The sequence below is a fragment of the Scyliorhinus canicula genome, chromosome 20 (genome assembly GCF_902713615.1).
Source record: "Scyliorhinus canicula chromosome 20, sScyCan1.1, whole genome shotgun sequence".
NCBI classification, from domain to species: domain Eukaryota; kingdom Metazoa; phylum Chordata; class Chondrichthyes; order Carcharhiniformes; family Scyliorhinidae; genus Scyliorhinus; species Scyliorhinus canicula.
Genome location: NC_052165.1, coordinates 95,848,046 through 95,869,010, shown reverse-complemented (window position 1 = coordinate 95,869,010; position 20,965 = coordinate 95,848,046). Strand labels below are relative to the sequence as shown.

The following is a 20,965-nucleotide window of genomic DNA, read 5'->3' as shown; positions in this document are numbered from 1 at the left end:
GAAAAATCCACCCAGAGAACAGGAATAAATGGGTCGTTTTCCAGGAGGTGACTAGTGAGATACCCGAGTGATCAGTGCTTGGGCTCCAGCTTTTCACAATATATATATCAATGATTTGTTGGGGGAATCAAATGTAATATTTCCAAGTTTGCTTTGGACATAAAGCTTGGTGGGAATGTGAGTGGAGAGGAGCATGTTTGAGGCTTCAAGGTGATTTGGGCAAGTTGAATGAGTGGGCAAATACGTGGCAGATGCAGTAAACATGGACAAATGTGAAATTCTCCAATTCAGATGGTGAAACAGAGTGTTACTGACATGGTGATAGATTGGGAAATGTTCAGGTACAATGGGAGCTGGATGTCCAAGTGCATCAGTCACTGAAAGTAAGCATACAGGGACAGCAAGAGGTTAGGAAGGCAAATGGTGTGATGGCCTTCATTACAATAGGATTTGAGTACAAGAGGAAACATCTATACAGGTCCTTGGTGACATCACACCGGGAATATTGTGTGCAGTTTTGTCCCCTTATCTAAGAATGGCGAGGAGAGGCCCAAGCGGCATCGGCGGCGGCAGCAGCAGCAGGAGAGGCCCAAGCGGCGGCAGAGCGGAGCGGCATCTACCCCCCCCCCCTCCCCAAGGGCCGGAGTGGAGTCCATACCCCCCCCCCCCCCCAAGGGCCGGAGCGGCGTCTAACCCCCCCCAGGGCCGGAGCGGCGTCTAACCCCCCCCAGGGCCGGAGTGGCGTCTACCCCCCCCCCCCAGGGCCGGAGCGGCGTCTATCCCCCCCCCCCCAAGGGCCGGAGCGGCGTCTCCCCCCCCCCCCCGAAACAGGCCCGGTGGCGTCTCGCCCCCCCCCCCCCCCAACAGGCCCGGAGCGGCGTCTCCCCCCCCCCCCTCAAACAGGCCCGGAGTGGCGTCTCGCCCCCCCCCCCCCAACAGGCCCGGAGCGGCGTCTCCCCCCCCCCCCCAACAGGCCCGGAGCGGAGTCTCCACATACATCCCCCCCCCCCCCCCAAAAAAAAAACCGGCAGCATCCACCACGTGGCAAGAACAAAGGACTGGACAGACTCCTCTCACTCTCTCTCTCTCCTGCGTGAGAGAGGTAGGGGAAAGGTGAGTGGGGAGGAAAAAATAAAGAAGGACTTTTATTTTAAAAAAAGAACACTGTTGAAGAGAAAGGGGGAGGGATATATATATTATTTTCTCTTTTTCTACACCCACTCCCATCAAAGCAAGCCCACCTGAGGGGAGTTGCATAAAAGGAGGTGGGAGAAAATAATTAATAAACAAATAAATAAAATAAAAATCGGGCATCGAAAAAGGGGGAACAGAAAAACAAGGGGAGAAGAAAAGATGAAAGGGAAGGGGGAGAAAAAAACGCCAGAAGGGAGCCAAGGGAAAGGGGGCACCAAAAGCAGACGGGACAAAAGGCAAGCCAGCTCACGCGAGCGGATTAGCACACGAAGCAGCGGGACGGATGTATCGCCGCATCAAAAAGAGCCGGACAGACAGGTGCCCTCTCCCCTGGGGTTAGAGGGGGGCGTGAATTGGAAGGAAGCCTTTACTGAGGTGGTGAGGGAGCAGCTGCAGGCAATCAAGGCAGAGGGGAAAGCAGACGCAGAGGCCGCAGCACAGGCAGCAGTGGCCAGGGCCATGTCAGGGCTGCAGCAGACTCTGACCAGAATGGAGTAGAAAGTGGACGCCCAAGGGAAGAAACTGGAAGCTCAAGGGGGGAAACTGGAAGCCCATGAAGCAACCATTAAGGAGCTAGAGAAAGCAGCGACAGACATGAGCGACCGGGTCACGGCCCTAGAAAGGGAAGTGGCGAGACTGGGCGCAACACAGGGGAGCCTGAAGGGCAGGGTAGACGACCAAGAAAACAGCTCGAGATGGCAAAATGTTAGGATAGTGGGCCTGCCAGAGGGGACCGAGGGTAGAAACCCCACAAAATACGTGGCTGCAATGCTGGGCAACTTAGTGGGCAGGAAAGCTTTCCCCACCCCACCGGATCTGGACAGAGCACATAGGTCGCTGCGCCCGAAGCCCAAGGAAGGGGAGCAACCGAGAGCAGTCATAGCCAAACTACACCGGTACCGGGATAGGGAGGCAATCCTGCGCTGGGCCAAGGAAAATAGAGCCAGCAAATGGGACGGGCACACCATCCGAATATATGAAGACCTTGGAGTGGATATATAAAGAAACGGGCTGAGTTTAACAGAGCGAAAGTGGCTCTCTACAGGAACAAAGTGCGTTTTGGTATGCTGTACCCAGCGAAGCTCTGGGTCACATACCAAAACAAGGAATATTTCTTTACAGCCCCTGCTGAGGCGAATAGATTCGTCGAGGAGCACGGGCTGGAAGAACAGCAGGGGGGGGTAGGGACGAGGGGCCCCTGGCAAGGAGCAACGACACGCCAATGGGTAGGATGGGGGAAGAGCGGGCAGAAAACCATAGAGGCCAGGTAGAGGAGAAGCGAGACAACAATCTCCGAGAGGGGAGCCACTGTACTAGCAGGAAAGCTAGCGCCGGGGGCACGCAACAAAGCAGGGCCGCAGCGCACCCCCAACAGGGGGGAAGGCGCCAGGCAGGGGAGGGGGGAGATCACCCACCAAAGTCGGGAGAGCAAACGGGGACAGGAATAGGGTATAGAGGAGCAAAGGAGGGGTATACAGGGGAGGAGGGTAGAGGGAGAGACCAGGGGGGGGCACACAGGGAGGGGAAAGGTAGGGTCAAAGGGACAAACGAGGCCAGAAAAGGAACAGGGCTACAAAGTACCACAACCAAGGGCTCGGAACAAGGAGCCGCTGCAGCACCCACCCAGTACGGTCTGTGGGCGAAGGGGGCCCCCAGAGTGCAGGGGACTACCCGCGTGGCGGACACACAGTGGACGGCCATGGCGGGTGTCCCCGGGACAAGGGGAAACCCCGGAGCGCAGGGACCCGACCGCATGGGGAGAGCAGTGATAGTGGACATCCTGGACGGCCCCCTAACAAAGGGAAACCCCGGAGCGCAGGGACCCGACCGCACGGGGAGAGCAGTGGTAGCGGCCATCCTGGACGGCCCCCTAACAAAGGGAAACCCCGGAGGGCAGAGACCCGACCGCACGGGGAGAGCAGCGACAGCGGCCATCCTGGACAGCCCCCTAACAAAGGGAAACCCCGGAGCGCAGAGACCCGACCGCATGGGGAGAGCAGTGGCAGCGGCCATCCTGGACGGCCCCCTAACAAAGGGAAACCCCGGAGGGCAGAGACCCGACCGCATGGGGAGAGCAGTGGCAGCGGCCATCCTGGACGGCCCCCTAACAAAGGGAAACCCCGGAGGGCAGGGGCGCGTCCACCAGATAAATATGGTTAATCCCACAGGAGCGAGGGGGCAGAAGCCCCCCACCAGGATAATCACCTGGAACGTAAGGGGACTTAACGGCCCAGTGAAGAGATCCAGAGTCCTCACCCACCTCAGAAATATGAGGGCCGACATAGTCTTCCTCCAAGAGACGCATCTGAGGGAGCAGGACCAACTGCGGGTAAGAAAGGGCTGGGTGGGACAAACCTACCATTCCTACTATGGGACAAGGGCCAGGGGGGTGGCGATCCTGATCGGCAAGAGGACAATGTTTAGGGCGACAAAGACGGTTCCGGACCCAGGGGGACGGTATGTCATGGTCAGCGGGGCCCTGGATGGGGCGCCGGTAGTCCTAGTCAACGTGTACGCGCCTAACTGGGACGACACGAGCTTCATCCAAAAGACCATGGCAGAAATCCCGGACATAGCGACGCACCGACTAATCATGGGGGGGGACTTCAACTGTGTACAAGACCCAAAGACGGACAGATCAAACCCCAAAACGGGGAAAACCTCAAACATGGCAAGGGAACTCGGTCACTTTATGGAGCAGATGGGAGCAGTGGACCCCTGGAGGTTCGCCCACCCGGGGGAGAAAGAATTCTCCTTCTTCTCCCCAGTACACAACGTGTTCACCAGAATTGACTTCTTTGTGGTGGGGAAAACGGTGCTTCCAGGGATAGACAAAGTGGAATACTCCGCAATTGTGATATCAGACCACGCCCCACACTACATGGACGTGCGGCTGGAGACGGGAAGGGCCCAGCGCCCCACATGGAGGTTGGACGGTGCCTTACTAGCTGACAAGGCCTTCAGCGAAAGGATAGCGCGGGCCATAGCGGAATACACGGAGAACAACCAAAACGGGGAGGTATCATCCTCCACGTTCTGGGAAGTGCTTTAGGCCGTACTAAGAGGGGAAATCATTGCCTTCAAAGCGCAAAGAGATAGGGAGGAAAGGGTGGCTGGGCAGAAGCTGGTCGACTCCATACTGGAGGTAGACCGTAAATACTCCGAGGCCCCGACTGTAGAACTCCTGGCGGAGAGAAAAGAACGACAAAGGAACTTTGACCTGCTCTCCACCAGGAAAGCAGTGCACCAACTCCGCCAGGCGCGCGGGACCCTGTACGAACACGGAGACAAAGCCAGCCGCCTGTTGGCCCACCAGCTGAGAAAGCAGGCAGCCACCAGAGAAATTGGGCAAATCGGAGGCACGTTGGAAACGGAACCAGAGAGGATTAACAAAACCTTCAAGGCCTTCTACCAAGAGCTGTACACCTCAGAGCCCCCAACGGGGAAGGCTGGGATGAACCGGTTCCTTGATGGACTGGTCATACCAGTCGTGGGAGAGGGCAGGAATCGGGACCTGGAAGCACCACTAGCACTGGGAGAGATCATGGACAGTATCAGCTCCATGCAGACGGGGAAGGCGCCGGGACCGGACGGATTCCCGGCGGACTTCTACAAAAAATTTGCGACAGCGCTGGCCCCGCACCTGCGGGAGATGTTCACAGACTCGCTAGCTAGGGGCACACTGCCACCCACGTTAGCACAGGCCTCAATCTCGCTGATACCTAAGAAAGACAAAGACCCAACGGAATGTGGGTCATACAGACCCATATCTCTGCTGAACGCAGACGCCAAAATACTGGCCAAAATCCTAGCCAAAAGGCTAGAAGACTGTGTACCTGAGGTGGTCACAGAGGACCAGACGGGCTTCGTCAAAGGTAGACAGCTCACCTCGAACATCAGGCGCCTGCTGAACGTGATAATGACCCCTCTCCGGGGAGAGAACACAAGAGGTGATCGTTTCCCTGGACGCAGAAAAGGCCTTCGACAGAGTCGAATGGAAATACCTCATAGAGGTACTGGAGCGGTTCGGGCTTGGAACAGGGTTCACCGCTTGGGTAAAGCTCCTATACAACGCCCCCATGGCGAGCGTACGGACCAACAATACCAATTCCCAATCTTCCAGCTGCACAGGGGCACCAGACAAGGATGCCCACTGTCCCCACTGCTGTTCGCACTAGCAATCGAACTGCTAGCAATTGCGCTCAGGGCAGCAAAAAATTGGAGGGGGATCCGAAGGGGAGGCAGAGAGCACAGAGTCTCACTCTATGCGGACGATCTGCTCCTCTACATTTCGGACCCACAAAGCAGCATGGACGGAATCATCGCGCTCCTGAAAGAGTTTGGAGCCTTCTCGGGCTACAAACTCAACATGAGCAAAAGCGAGATCTTCCCAGTACACCCGCAAGGGGGGGGGGGGGGGGGGGGGGCGGCAGCCCTAAAGGGGCTGCCGTTCAAACAAGCCCAACATAAATTCCGCTACCTGGGGATCCAAATAGCCCATGACTGGAAAGGGATCCACAAATGGAACCTCACCAGCCTGACGGAGGAAGTTAAAAAGGACCTGCAAAGATGGAACACACTCCCGCTCTCCCTCGCGGGGAGAGTTCAGACGATCAAAATGAACGTATTGCCCAGGTTCCTCTTCCTGTTTAGATCCAGTCCGATCTACATCCCCAAGGCCTTCTTCATAGCGCTGGACAAACTTATCATGGCGTTCGTATGGGGGGGGTAAAAATGCTAGGATCCCAAAGAAGGTCCTACAGAAAACAAAATCCAGGGGGGGCTAGCCCTCCCGAATCTACAATTCTACCACTGGGCAGCAACAGCCGAGCGAGTAAGGGGATGGATCCAGGAGCCAGAAGCCGAGTGGGTGCGTGCGGAGGAGGCCTCCTGCATGGGGACCTCCCTCCGGGCCCTCGCCACGGCAGCACTCCCATCCCCACCCAAAAAACACTCCAGCAGCCCAGTGGTGACAGCCACCCTCCAATCCTGGAACCAACTGCGGCAGCAATTTGGCCTGACCAAAATGTCGGACAAGGCTCCCATCTGCAACAACCATAGGTTCAAACCAGCACTGACTGACGCCACCTTCAAAAGGTGGAGGCAGGACGGGGGGACACTGACAGTCAGGGACCTATACACGGACGACAGGATCGCAACACTGGACGAACTGACAGAGAAATTTCAGCTAGCTGGGGGGAACGAGCTACGGTACCTGCAGCTCAAAAACTTCCTACGAAAGGAGACAAGGACATACCCACAACCGCCACGACAGACACTACTGGAAGACCGACTGGACGCAAGTATCCTAGAGAAAGGGAACTGTAGTGACATGTATGGCCGACTGGTAGATAGGGACGACACCGTACTGGACGCAACAAGAAGGAAATGGGAGGACGACCAGGGGATGGAGATAGGGTGGGGACTCTGGAGCGAAGCACTGCATAGGGTCAACTCCACCTCCACGTGCGCAAGGCTCAGCCTGACGCAACTAAAAGTGGTACATAGAGCCCACTTAACGAGAAACCGTATGAGTAGGTTCTTCCCGGAGGTGGAGGACAGATGTGAACGGTGCCAAAGAGGCCCGGCCAACCACGCCCACATGTTCTGGTCTTGCCCCAGACTCGTGGAGTACTGGACAGCCTTCTTCGAGGCTATGTCCAAAGTGGTGGGGGTGAGGGTGGAGCCATGCCCGATAGTGGCGGTCTTCGGGGTTTCAGACCAGCCAGATCTATTCCTGGGGAGGAGGGCGGACGCCCTTGCCTTTGCCTCCCTGATTGCCCGCCGTAGAATCCTGTTTGGCTGGCGGTCAGCAGCACCGCCCAGAGCTGCGGACTGGCTGTCCGACCTCTCGGATTCTCTCCAAATGGAGAAAATCAAATTCGCCATCCGAGGGTCGGACGACGGCTTCCACAGAACGTGGGAGCCATTCATGCAACTGTTCCGGGACCTGTTTGTGGCCAACGTACAAGAGGAAGAATAGTCGGGGGAAGGTAGCCGGCGGGGGGGGGGGGGGGGGGGGGGGGGGGGGGGGCGGCTACGGGCTCGTTACGGGGGTTTGATGGCTAGCTAAGGCCCAAACCCAAACTAAATAAATGCCAATAAACATGTTGGGGAATGTAAAATATGTATGCCGGCGAAGAGGGGGAGGCCACAGTTATTACTACGAAGATGCTCACCTGTAAATATATATGTTAATTTTTGAGTGTTTTTTTTTTTCTCTCTCTAACAATTTGTAATTTGTTCAATATAAAACATGAAAACTGAATAAAAAACATTTATAAAAAAAAATCTATGAATGGAAATATTAGCGAAAGTGGGAGTGTAGTGAAGTTTCACCAGACTGATTCCTGGGGTGGCAGGATTGTTTTATGAGGAGAGATTGGATCGACTGTATTTGCTGGAATTTAGAGGAGTGAGAACGGAAATGTGTAAAATTCTGACAGGACTGGATGCACAGATGTTATGTGCGATCGAACGGCCTCGTCTCGCCCTGTGTTGTTACTCGTGTCTTAATAAAGCTCATAGTCTCAAATGTGGAGAAGATGCTTTATTGTGAGTTCGTTCTCTCTTCAGAGCTGTTTCCTAAGGTTACCTTCAGTGCTATTTGCTGGTGTGTATCTGTGTTGCTCCAAGTTCTGCCCTCTGTGAAGTGTGTCCTCACTTCCTGTCCCCGTCTATTTATATGGCTCTCCCGTGCCCCCTCTAGTGTTTGCTCAGTTGTATTGCATCTAGTTAACTTGTGATCACCACACGCCCGAATCGATGATGTGACGAGGCCGTTAAACCTCGTGAGAGGCGACATCTAATGAGATCTCGTGAAATGCCGCGATCTGGATTTCGCCCTCACTGTGGAATTCTCTGCCACAGAAGGCATGAAGATCAAATCAATGAATGTACTAACAAAGGAAATAGGTACATTTTAAGACCCTAAAACCATCAGGGTATGGGGAGACAGGAGGAGATGCCATTGAGTTAGAGAATCAGCCATGATCATATTGAATGCCAGAGCAGGCTCTGAAAGATAATGGCCTACTCCTGCTCATATTTTCTATGTATCTATGTACCTGTTGCTTGGAGTAACTTTTAAACTCTTCCAGCTTTTCCATCTTTAGTTTGTCAATCACCTCCTGGAACATCTGACGGTAAGCGTTGCAGAAGGCCTCAAGCTCATTCTTCAATAGCTCGTCCAACTTATTGATGTCTGTTGTATTCTCCTCACTCCCTCTCAGATGTTTCTGAAAATCATCCTTCAGGACTTTGACTTTCCCCTCCAGGCGGGTCTGCATTGAGTGTGGACTGGTCTTCAGTCTTTCCAGATAATCCTGTGTTTCTCCGACCTGACAGAAAACAAACACAACTATTAGATACAGAGTAAAGCTCCCTCTACACTGTCCCCATCACACACTCCCAGGACAGGTACAGCACGGGGTTAGATACAGAGTAAAGCTCCCTCTACACTGTCCCCATCAAACACTCCCAGGACAGGGACAGCACGGGGTTAGATACAGAGTAAAGCTCCCTCTCCACTGTCCCCATCAAACACTCCCAGGACAGGGACAGCACGGGGTTAGATACAGAGTAAAGCTCCCTCTACACTGTCCCCATCAAACACTCCCAGGAGAGGTACAGCACAGGGTAAGATACAGAGTAATGCTCCCTCTACACTGTCCCCATCAAACCCTCCCAGGACAGGTACAGCACGGGGTTAGATACAGAGTATAGCTCCCTCTACACTGTCCCCATCAAACACTCCCAGGACAGGTACAGCACAGGGTTAGATACAGAGTAATGCTCCCTCTACACTGTCCCCATCAAATACTCCCAGGACAGGTACAGCACGGGGTTAGATACGGAGTATAGCTCCCTCTACACAGCCCCATCAAACACTCCCAGGACAGGTACAGCACGGGGTTAGATACAGAGTAAAGCTCCCTCTACACTGTCCCCATCAAACACTCCCAGGACAGGTACAGCACGGGGTTAGATACAGAGTAAAGCTCCCTCTACACTGTCCCCATTAACCACTCCCAGGACAGGTACAGCACGGGGTTAGATACAGAGAAAAGCTCGCTCTACATTGTCCCCATCAAACACTCCCAGGCCAGGTACAGCACGAGGTTAGATACAGAGTAAAGCTCCCTCTACACTGTCCCCATCAAACACTCCCAGGACAGGTACAGCACGGAGTTAGATACAGAGTAAAGCTCCCTCTATACAGTCCTATCAAACACTCCCAGGACAGGTACAGCACGGGGTTAGATACAGAGTAAAGCTCCCTCTACACTGTCCCCATCAAACACTCCCAGGACAGGTACAGCACGGAGTTAGATACAGAGTAAAGCTCCCTCTATACAGTCCTATCAAACACTCCCAGGACAGGTACAGCACGGGGTTAGATACAGAGTAAAGCTCCCTCTACACTGTCCCCATTAACCACTCCCAGGACAGGTACAGCACGGGGTTAGATACAGAGAAAAGCTCGCTCTACATTGTCCCCATCAAACACTCCCAGGCCAGGTACAGCACGAGGTTAGATACAGAGTAAAGCTCCCTCCACACTGTCCCCATCAAACACTCCCAGGACAGGTATAGCACGGGGTTACGGGGTTAGATACAGAGTAAAGCTCCCTCTACACAGCCCCATCAAACACTCCCAGGACAGGTACAGCACGGGGTTAGATACAGAGTAAAGCTCCCTCTACACTGTCCCCATTAACCACTCCCAGGACAGGTACAGCACGGGGTTCGATACAGAGAAAAGCTCGCTCTACATTGTCCCCATCAAACACTCCCAGGCCAGGTACAGCACGAGGTTAGATACAGAGTAAAGCTCCCTCTACACTGTCCCCATCAAACACTCCCAGGACAGGTACAGCACGGAGTTAGATACAGAGTAAAGCTCCCTCTATACAGTCCTATCAAACACTCCCAGGACAGGTACAGCACGGGGTTAGATACAGAGTAAAGCTCCCTCTACACTGTCCCCATCAAACACTCCCAGGACAGGTACAGCACGGGGTTAGATACAGAGTAAAGCTCCCTCTACACAGTCCCATCAAACACTCCCAGGGCATGTACAGCACGGGGTTAGATACAGAGTAAAGCTCCCTCTACACAGTCCCCTTCAAACACTCACAGGATGTGGTAAACCACTGTTACACCTTTATTTGGTGATGTAGGGTAGGTCCTTTACTGCATGTTTGCCCTTAGCCCCTGCCTGCTGGCTCCACCCAGTATAAATATGCGTGTCGTCCATTCAGTAGCCATTTTGCCAGCTGCTGTGGGATGCAATACATCTTAGAGCGATAAAGCCTCAGTTGTATCGAACTCTCGTCTTTGTTCAATTGATCGTGCATCAATTTATTGCTCTAAGATTTTCGAAAAGGTGGAGCCCCGTATCAAGCCAGATCACCTGCAGCTGGATCTGCAATCAAGCGATGCCAAAAAGGACTTTAATCACTGGCTAGCTTGCTCCGAGGCCTATATCAACTCAGCGACCACCCCTCCAACGGAGGCTCAGAAGATACAGATCCTGTACTCAACGTTGAGCTCCAACGTGTTTCCGCTGATCCAGGATGCCCCGAACTATGCTTCTCAAAGAAAACTACGCACAGAAGACGGACACGCTCTTCGCCAGGCACGTACTTGCCAGTCACTTCCGCCTCTACGTCCTCCCTAACCTCTGCGCTGCCCTACTAGTAGGCCTGAACTTCCAGTGCAATATCCAGAGCCTATCCCTCAAATTCGGCCGTCCCCTACCACACCGCACTGTGTGCAGCCTCGCGACCCGAAAGATCAATCCACCTTCCCTCTTCGCCAATCTAACTCCGGATTGCAAACCCGTCGCCACCAGGAGCAGACGGTACAGCGCTCAGGACAAGACCATCATCAGGTCGGAGGTCCAGCGGCTACTGCGGGAAGGCATCATCGAGCCCACCAACAGCCCCTGGAGAGCCCAAGTGGTAGTCGTTAAAACTGGGTAGAAACACAGAATTGTCGTGGACTACAGCCAGACCATCAATCGGTGCACGCAGCTCGACGCGTACCCCCTCCCACGCATATCTGAGATGGTCAATCAGATTGCACAGGACCGGGTTTTCTCAATGGTAGACCTCAAATCTGCCTACCACCAGCTTCTCATTCGTAAATCGGACCGTCCATACATTGCCTTGGAGGCGGACGGTCCTCTCTATCACTTCCTCGGGACCCCTTCGGCGTCACTAATGGGGTCTCGGTACTCCAAAGGGAGATGGACCGAATGGTCGACCGGTACGGTTTGTGAGACACCTTCAAGTCCCTAGATAAAGTCACCATCTGCAGCCATGACCAGCAGGACCACGATGCCAACAGTGCCAAATTACGAGATTTTGTATCTCCCCAGCAAACTCAACGATCCCCAGACGCCCAACCCGAGGTACATGTACCAGCGCACAAGTAGACCGACCCTGAGCCTTGCACGACAGCCTTTGTCACCCGGGAGTCACAAGATTGTACCATTTTGTCAAGGCTCGCAATCTGCCCTACTCCATCGAGGAAGTAAGGACAATCACCAGAGACTGCCAGGTCTGTGCGGAGTGCAAGCTGCACTTCTACTGGCCGGACCGTGCGCGCCTGATGAAGGCCTCCCGCCCCTTTGGATGCCTCAGTGTGGATTTCAAAGGGCCCCTTCCCTCCACCGACTGAAACACGTATATTCTCAGTGTGGTCGATGAGTACTCCAGGTTCCCCTTCGCCATTCCAATGCCCCAATATGACGTCTGCCACCGTCATCAAAGCCCTCAATACCCCTTTCGGTTTCCCCGCCTATATCCACAGTGACAGGGGATCCTCATTCATGAGCGATGAGCTGCGTCAGTTCCTGCTCAGCAGGGGTATCGCCTCCAGCAGGACGACCAGCTACAACCCCCGGGGAAACGGGCAGGTAGAGAGGGAGAACGGGATGGTATGGAGAACTGGCTCGCTGGCAGCAGGTCCTCCCTGATGTACTCCACTCCATTCGGTCACTGCTGTGCACCGCCACTAACAACACACCCCATGAACGTCTCGTTGCCTTCCCCAGGAAGTCCACATCCGGGGTGTTGCTGCCGACTTGGCTCATAGCTCGAGGACCTGTCCTGCTCCGGAGGCACGTCCGACTCCACAATGGGGCTGGTTTAGCTCACAAGGATAAATCGCTGGCTTTTAAAGCAGACCAAGCAGGCCAGCAGCACGGTTCGATTCCCGTACCAGCCTCCCCGAACAGGCGCCACAATGTGGCGACTAGGGGCTTTTCACAGTAACTTCATTGAAGCCTACTCGTGACAATAAGCGATTTTCATTTTCATTTTCACAAGGAGGACCCATTGGTGGAGAGGGTGCAATTGCTCCATGCGAACCCCCAGTATGCCTACGTGGCGTACCCTGACGGCCGCCAGGATACTGTCTCCCTCAGGGATCTGGCACCAGCTGGTTCCACACACACACACCTCCGGCCCGGCGCCACCCTCCCCTCCCCCGGTGCTCCCAGCATTAACCCCACTAGGACCATCCCTCCTTCCCCTGCCCATCGCCCGAGGATGAAGAGGATTTCGGCACACTCCCGGAGTCACCGAACATCAGGCCAGCATCGACATCGCCGCCACTGCTACGTCGCTCCCAGCGGAACATCAAGGCACCGGACCGGTTAAACATCTAACTGGTCCACCGGACTTCAAAAGACATTTTTATTTTCTGCTCAAATACTGTAAATATAAATTCATTGCTGTATATAGTTCTCCACCAGTCCCGCCGGACTCAATTTTAACAGGGGGTGAATGTGAAACCACTGTCACACCTTTATTCGATGATGTAAGGTAGGGCCTGTACTACAGGTTCGCCGGTAGCCCCTGCCTGCTGGCTCCGCCCAGTAGGAGGAGTATAAATATGCGTGTCCTCCATTCAGCAGCCATTTCGCCAGCTGTTGTGGGGGGCCACACAACGTAGAGCAATAAAGCCTCAGTTGTATGCAATTCTAGTCTGATGCACAATCAATGGACACAAAACGTAGATGAGATCCAAACGATAGGCTTTAATGCACAAGATGTGTGCCCAGCAGCAGACGTACAGAAGAAAGGCCGACTGCCGGGGAGCACGGGTTCTTATATCCCGCCTCGTAGGCGGAGCTACCTAGCTCTCAGCCAATCGGCTGAGAGGCACATGACTTACCCGGGCCAATGGGCAGCGAGTCCTCTGCCCCAATAGCAGCTCACTTCCAAGTACCGTAATACCCCCAGTCATACTACCACATTTATCCCTTGTTGAAAAAGAACCGGGGGGGGGGGGGGGATGGTACGGAAATCGCGGACATGAGAGGGGAGGGCGTGTCCCGCGAGTATGTGAGAGACTGGTAGTATGACTAGAGATGTTTAGGTCATACCGTTACATTGATGGCTGCCCACTGGCCCGCAATTATGTGCAAAATACAACAACTATGCACAGTGTATAAAATTGGGGGGGGAATAAATGGAGAACAGGCAAGGAAAACAAGAGCTGATCCGCAGGTAGAAGTCCACCAGTAGGTCACATCGATTCAATCAGTCGATTGAGCGCCTTTGATATCCTGCTTGACCTGCGCTGCTGTGCCGGCGACATCGGAGCGGTAGTCGTCCGTGACTCCGGGAGCGATGATCCTGTTCCTGCATCCGTACTCCTGATCGGAGCTAGCGGGGGCCAGGCAGGGGCGTCCTGTCCGCTGGGCCATGGGGGTGTCGGTGGAGCCGGGGGCGGGATGCTGGAGGGTGTGGCCGAGATTCGGTGGGTGCCAGGTCCCGAAGGGAGACCGTGTCCTGTCGGCCGTCGGGATACTCCACATACGCGTATTGCGGAATTGCGTGGAGTAGCTGGACTCTTTCAACCAACAGGTCCGACTTGTGCACCCGCACATGCTTCCGGAGCAGAATGGGCCCGGGGGTAGCCAGCCAGGTCGGGAGCGAGGTCCCTGAGGAAGACATCCTGGGAAAAACAAGAAGGCGTTCGTGAGGCGTTTGGTTAGTGGAGGTACAGAGGAGTGACCGGATTGAGTGGAGGGCGTCTGGGAGGATCTCTTTCCAGTGGGTGACTGGGAGATTTCTGGACTGTTGGGCCAGTAGGACGGTCTTCCAGACCGTACCGTTCCCCCTCTCAACCTGCCCGTTTCCCCGGGGATTATAGCTGGTCGTCCTGCTGGAGGCTGAGCAGGAATTGACACAGCTTATCGCTCATAAAGGAGGACCCCCGGACTTCCGGTTGCGGCTATGCGGAGCTAAGCCGCATGTTCGGCAGCTCCCGCCAGGAACGGACTTTTGGGCTCTATTTAGGGCCCCAGAGTGGTACTTATTCGACGGTTCCCGACGTGGGAAGGAGTCAGCAGCAGTTCCTCATCGGTATATGGCTTGGACCAGGAGTGGGGCAACCAAGATAGCGGTGGCAACGCCTCTGGAAAAGCGGGGGAAGAAGCACAAGATGGCGGCCGGCTGAGGCCTAGAGGCATGGAGGCAGTGGGCGCAGGGGCAGCAGGACACTCTCCAACGCTGTTTTCGGGAGCTCAAAGCGGAGCTGTTGGAGCCGCTGAAGGCTTCCATTGACAAGCTGCTGGAGACTCAGACAGCCCAGGGGGTGGCAATCTGGGAGATCCGACAGCAGGCCTCTGCAAGAGAGGTTGAGGCCTCAGCCCTCGCGGGGAAGGTGGATATGCACGAGGCGCTTCATAAAAAGTGGCAGGAGCGGTTCGAGGAGATGGAAAACCGGTCGAGGTGGAAAAATTTGCGGATCCTGGGCCTCCCGGAGGGGCTGGAGGGGTCGGACCTGGCGGCCTACGTAGTCGTCCTGCTGAATTCGCTGATGGGAGCTGGGTCCTTCCAGGGGCCCCTGGAGCTGGAGGAGGCCCACAGAATACTGGCCAGGAGGCCCAAGCCGAATGAGCCGCTGCGGGCGGTGCTGGTGCGGTTCCACTGGTTCTTTGACCGGGTGTGTGTGCTGAGGTGGGCCAAGGAGGAGCGGAGCAGCAGGTGGGAGAACGCGGTGGTGCGGATCTACCAGGACTGGAGTGCGGAGGTGGCTAAGCGGAGGGCCGGGTACAAGCGGACGAAGGCGGTGCTACACAGAAAAGGAGTGAAGTTTGGCATGTTACAGCCGGCGCGTCTGTGGGTCACCTACAGGGACCGACACTTTTACTTCGAGTCCCCGGAGGAGGCGTGGGCCTTTGTGCAGGCCGAGAAGTTGGACTCAAACTGAGGGTTGGGTGCGGGGGTCTGTATGTAACTGTGTTATTTTCTGAGGGGGGGCTTTCTGTTAAATGCTGGTTCTGTGTTGTTTACAGGGTGGGTGGGGCATTGTCTTTTTGCGTGGGTTCAGTGGATGGGCTCGAGGTGGGAGGTAGATTTGTAGTGTGGGGAGCTGATGGTGGGAAGGGGGCTGGGGCCCCGCGAGAGGCTTGGGCCGACAATGGGAGCTGCCTTAGAGGAGGCGGGGTTGGGCAGGTGGGAAGCGCGGGCTTTTTCCCGTGCTGAGGGTTGATGGGGGCGGGGTCGGAGCTGAGAAGCGCCGGCTTTTTTCCCGCATGAGAGCAGGAGGGGGAGGAGGAGAGCCTGCAGGTGGGCACTGGGGAGGAGGGGTAGTCCCACGGTGGGAGGGGTCGGAGGAGTGGCGGGAGTTGCCGGGGTCCGCAGGAGTCAGCTGGCTTACGGGAGTACTATGGAGGGTGTAACACGGTTGGAGGGATCCTAGCTTGGGGGGGGGGGGGGGGGGGGGGTTACCGGGCTGCCGCTGGAATGGCCAGGAAGGAGTTGGAGTATGCAGGGGGGGTCGGGATGGGAGTTTGCCGCCATGGGGAACGGACTGAGCGGGGGGGGGGCGATGGCCTGGAGCGGGCAGGGGAAGGGTTATGGCTAGTTGGCGGGAAAGGGGGGCAGGGGGCCCCCTGATCCGGCTGATAACCTGGAATGTGAGGGGGCTGAATGGGCCGGTCAAAGGGGCCCGGGTGTTTGCCACCTGAAGGGGCTGAAGGCGGATGTGGCCATGCTCCAGGAGACACACCTGAAGGTGGCGGACCAGGTTAGACTGAGGAAGGGCTGGGTAGGCCAAGTGTTTCATTCAGGGCTGGATGCAAAAAATCGGGGGATGGTGATCCTGGTGGGGAAGAGGGTGTCGTTTGAGGCGTTGAATGTGGTTGCAGACAGCGGCGGGAGGTATGTGATGGTGAGCGGTAAGCTGCAGGGGGAGCGGGTGGTGCTGGTTAAAGTATACGCCCCAAACTGGGACGATGCGGGGTTTATGCGGCGCATGTTGGGCCGCATTCCAGATCTGGGGGCCTGATAATGGGGGGGGGGGCTTCAATACAGTGCTGGATCCCCCACTGGATCGATCCAGGTCCCGGACGGGTAGGAGGCCAGCGGCGGCTAAGGTGTTGAGGGGGTTTATGGACCAGATGGGAGGGGTGGATCCTTGGAGGTTTGCGAGGCCGAGGGCCAGGGAGTTTTCATTCTTCTCCCGGCCTATTCCCGGATCGATTTTTTAGTTATGAGCAGGGGGCTGATTTCGAGGGTGGAGGATGCCGCGTATTCGGCGATTGTCATTTCGGATCATGCCCCGCACTGGGCGGACCTCGAGCTGGGGGAGGAGAGAGACCAGCGCCCGCTCTGGCGCTTGGAGGTGGCAGAGAGAGAAGGAGAGGCTGGTGGGGGAGCTGGTGAGGGTGGATAGGAGATACGCGTAGGCTCTGGAGGAGGGATTGCTGGGGGAGGGGCGTAGCCTTCAGGCCAAGTTTGACTTACTGGCCACCAGAAAGGCGGAAGCTCAGTGGAGGAAGGCACAGGAAGCGGTTTATGAATATGGGGAGAAGGCGAGTAGGATGCTGGCGCATCAGCTCCGCAAGCGGGATGCGGCCAGGGAGATTGGTGGAGTTAAGGATAGGGGAGGGAATGTGGTGCGAAGGGGGGTAGACATCAATGGGGTCTTCAGGGACTTTTACGGGGAATTGTATCGGTCTGAACCCCCAGTGGAGGGGGGGGAATGGGGCGCTTCTTGGACCAGCTGAGATTCCCGAAGGTGGAGGAGGGGCAGGTGGAGGGACTGGGGGCGCCGATCGAGCTGGAGGAGCTGGTCACTGGGATTGGCAGCATGCAGTCGGGGAAGGCGCCGGGGCCGGATGGGTTTCCGGCCGAATTCTATAAAATGTAAGCAGACCTGTTGGGCCCCCTGTTGGTCTGGACCTTCAACGAGGCAACGGAGGGGTGGGGGGCTTTGCCCCCGACTATGTCCCGGGCGCTGATTTCCTTGATCCTTAAGCGGGACAAGGACCCCCTGCAGTGTGGCTCATACAGGCCGATCTCGCTGTTAAATGTAGATGCCAAGCTGTTGGCAAAGATCTTGGCCACAAGGATAGAGGACTGTGTGCCAGGGGTCATCCTTGAGGATCAGACGGGGTTCGTGAAGGGAAGGCAGCTGAACACCAACATACGGAGGCTTTTGAATGTTATAATGATGCCGGCGGTAGAAGGGGAGGCGGAGATAGTGGTGGCACTGGACGCGGAGAAGGCCTTTGATAGGGTTGAGTGGGGGTACTTGTGGGAGGTGCTGGAAAGGTTTGGGTTTGGGGAGGGGTGTGTCAGTTGGGTGAGGCTGTTATATGAGGCCCCGATGGAGAGCGTGGCCACGAATAGGAGGAGATCGGAGTACTTTCGGTTATACCGAGGGACGAGACAGGGCTGTCCCTTGTCCCCCTTACTCTTTGCGTTGGCAATTGAGCCCCGGGCCATGGCGTTGAGGGAGTCAAGGAACTGGAGGGGACTGGTGTGGGGTGGGGAGGAGCACCGAGTGTCGCTTTATTCAGATGACTTATTGCTATATGTGGCGGACCCAGTGGGGGGAATGCCGGAGGTGATGAAGATTCTCAGGGAATTTGGGGACTTCTCAGGGTACAAGCTGAACCTGGGTAAGAGCGAGTTGTTCGTCGTGCACCCGGGGGATCAAGAGGAGGGGATTGGTAGGCTCCCACTAAAAAGGGCGGAGAGGAGCTTTAGGTACCTGGGAGTCCAGGTTGCTAGGAGCTGGGGGGGCCCTACACAAACTTAACCTCACTAGGCTGGTGGAGCAAATGGAGGAGGAGTTTAGAAGATGGGACATGTTGCCGCTGTCACTGGCGGGCAGGATGCAGTCAGTCAAGATGACGGTGCTCCCGAGGTTATTGTTCCTGTTCCAGTGCCTCCCCATCCTTATCCCGAAGGCCTTTTTTAGGAGGGTCAACAGGAGTATTACGGGATTTGTATGGGCGCATGGGACCCCCAGGGTGAGATGGGTGTTTTTGGAACGGGGCAGGGATAGGGGGGGGGGGGCTGGCACTGCCCAACCTCTGTGGGTACTATTGGGCTGCCAACGCAGCGATGGTGCGTAAGTGGGGAATGGACGGGGAAGGGGCAGCATGCAAGAGGATGGAGATGGCGTCCTGTGTGGACACAAGCCTGGAGGCGCTGGTAACGGTGCCGTTGCCGCTCCCTCCAACAAGGTATACCACGAGCCCAGTGGTGGCGGCTACCCTCAAAATCTGGGGGCAATGGAGACGGCACAAGGGGGAGGTGGGGGTCTCGATGGGGTCCCCGATACAGGGGGAACCACCGGTTTGTTCCAGGGAGAATCGATGGCCGGTTCCTGAGTTGACACAGGGCAGGTGTTAGGCGGTTGAGGGACCTGTTTGTTGACGGGAAGTTTGCGAGCCTGGGTGAGTTAGAGGGGAAGTTCGGGCTCCCCCCGGGGAACATGTTTAGGTATATGCAGGTAAGGGCGTTTGCCAGGGGGCAGGTGGAGGGGTTCCCCTTGCTGCCCCCACGAGGGGTGCGGGATCGGTTGCTCTCGGGGGTGTGGGTTGGAGGAGGGAGGATTTTGGACATATACCGGGTGAAGCAGGAGGTAGACGAGGCCTCGGTGGAGGAACTGAAGGGTAAATGGGAAGAGGAGTTGGGTGAGGAGATTGAGGAGGGGACGTGGGTGGATGCCCTGGAGAGAGTGAATTCCTCCTCTTCCTGTGCGAGGCTTAGCCTCACACAGTTCAAGGTGCTGCACAGGGCCCACATGACCGGGACGAGGATGAGTAGGTTTTTCGGGGGACAGGTGTGCTGGGTGCTCGGGGAGCCCAGCGAACCATGCCCATATGTTCTTGGCAAGCCCAACGCTGGGGGAATTTTGGAAGGGGGTAGCAAGGACGGTGTTGAGGGTGGTAGGATCCAGGGTCAAGCCAGGCTGGGGAGTCGCAATTTTTGGGGTTGCAGTGGAGCCGGGAGTGGAGGAGGCCAAAGAGGCTTGTGTTCTGGCCTTTGCGTCCCTAGTAGCCCGGCGGACGATTCTTCTTCAGTGGAAGGATGCGAGGCCCCCAAGCGTGGAGGCCTGGATCAATGATATGGCGGGGTTCATCAAATTGGAGAAGGTGAAATTTGCCCTGAGCGGATCAGTACAAGGGTTCTTTAGGCGGTGGCAGCCTTTCTTAGATTACCTGGCAGAACGATAGGGAAATAGGCCGGCAGCAGCCCGGGACGGGGTGTAGTTTCGGTGGGTTGGGTTGAAGGGACGGGTACATGTGTTCTTTGTCTATGACGGGTGTTATTCTATTTCTTCTTTTTTGTATTTACTGGGGGGGGGGGGGGGGGGGGGGGGGGGGGGTTGCTCTTTCTTGTTTTTATAAGTTGTTAATATTTTTTGTTAATATTTTCTGTTAATCGTATTTTGTGAAAATCTGAATAAAAATTATATAAAAAAAAAAAACTCCCAGGACAGGTACAGCACGGGGTTAGATACAGAGTAAAGCTCCCTCTACCCTGTCCCCATCAAACACTCCCAGGACAGGTACAGCACAGGGTTAGATAAAGAGTAAAGCTCCCTCTACACTGTCCCCATCAAACACTCCCAGGACAGGTACAGCACGGGGATAGATACAGAGTAAAGCTCCCTCTACACCGTCCCCATCAAACACTCCCAGGACAGGTACAGCATGGGGTTAGATACAGAGAAAAGCTCCCTCTACACCAGGGGTGGGCAAACTTTTCCGTGCAAGGGCCGCATTCAGAAATTCACAATTCACAAAGGGCCGCATAGTATATTAAGTAAAATAATTACTTCACCCGGTTATGATTCTGGGCGCCTCATATAGAACATAGAACATAGAACAGTACAGCACAGAACAGGCCCTTCGGCCCTCGACGTTGTGCCAAGCAATGATCACCCTACTCAAGTCAACGTATCCACCCTATGCCAGTAAGTAATCCAACAGCCCCCCCACCCATTAACCTTTAAAAAAAAATTTAAAAAAAGAAAAAATTTTTTTTTTTTTAGAAAATTTTTTTTTTTTTTTTTTAATGACTTGGTGGGCCGCAGAAATACCTTTGGCGGGCCGCATGCGGCCCGCGGGCCGTAGTTTGCCCACCCCTGCTCTACACCGTCCCCATCAAACACTCCCAGGACAGGTACAGCACGGGGTTAGATACAGAGTAAAGCTCCCTCTACACTGTCCCCATCAAACATTCCTAGGACAGGTACAGCACGAGGTTAGATACAGAGTAAAGCTCCTTCTACACTGTCCCCATCAAACACTCCCAGGACAGGTACAGCACAGGGTTAGATACAGAGTGAAGCTTCCTCTACACTGTCCCTATCAAACACTCCCAGGATAGGTACAGCACGGGGTTAGATACAGAGAAAAGCTCCCTCTCCACTGTCCCCATCAAACACTCCCAGGATAGGTACAGCACAGGGTTTGATACAGAGAAAAGCTCCCTCTACACTGTCC

At 55.5% G+C, this 20,965-nt stretch overlaps 1 protein-coding gene across 1 annotated transcript in view; it reads right to left on the bottom strand.

The window, feature by feature from the left end:
- The window catches only part of LOC119954817 (sporulation-specific protein 15-like), a 522,687-nt gene that overhangs the window by 118,217 nt on the left and 383,505 nt on the right, over positions 1-20,965 (bottom strand). The window contains exon 15 of the mRNA XM_038780358.1: positions 8,262-8,534. Within this exon, the coding sequence (XP_038636286.1) occupies positions 8,262-8,534 (273 nt within the window). The remainder of the gene's footprint in view (positions 1-8,261; positions 8,535-20,965) is intronic.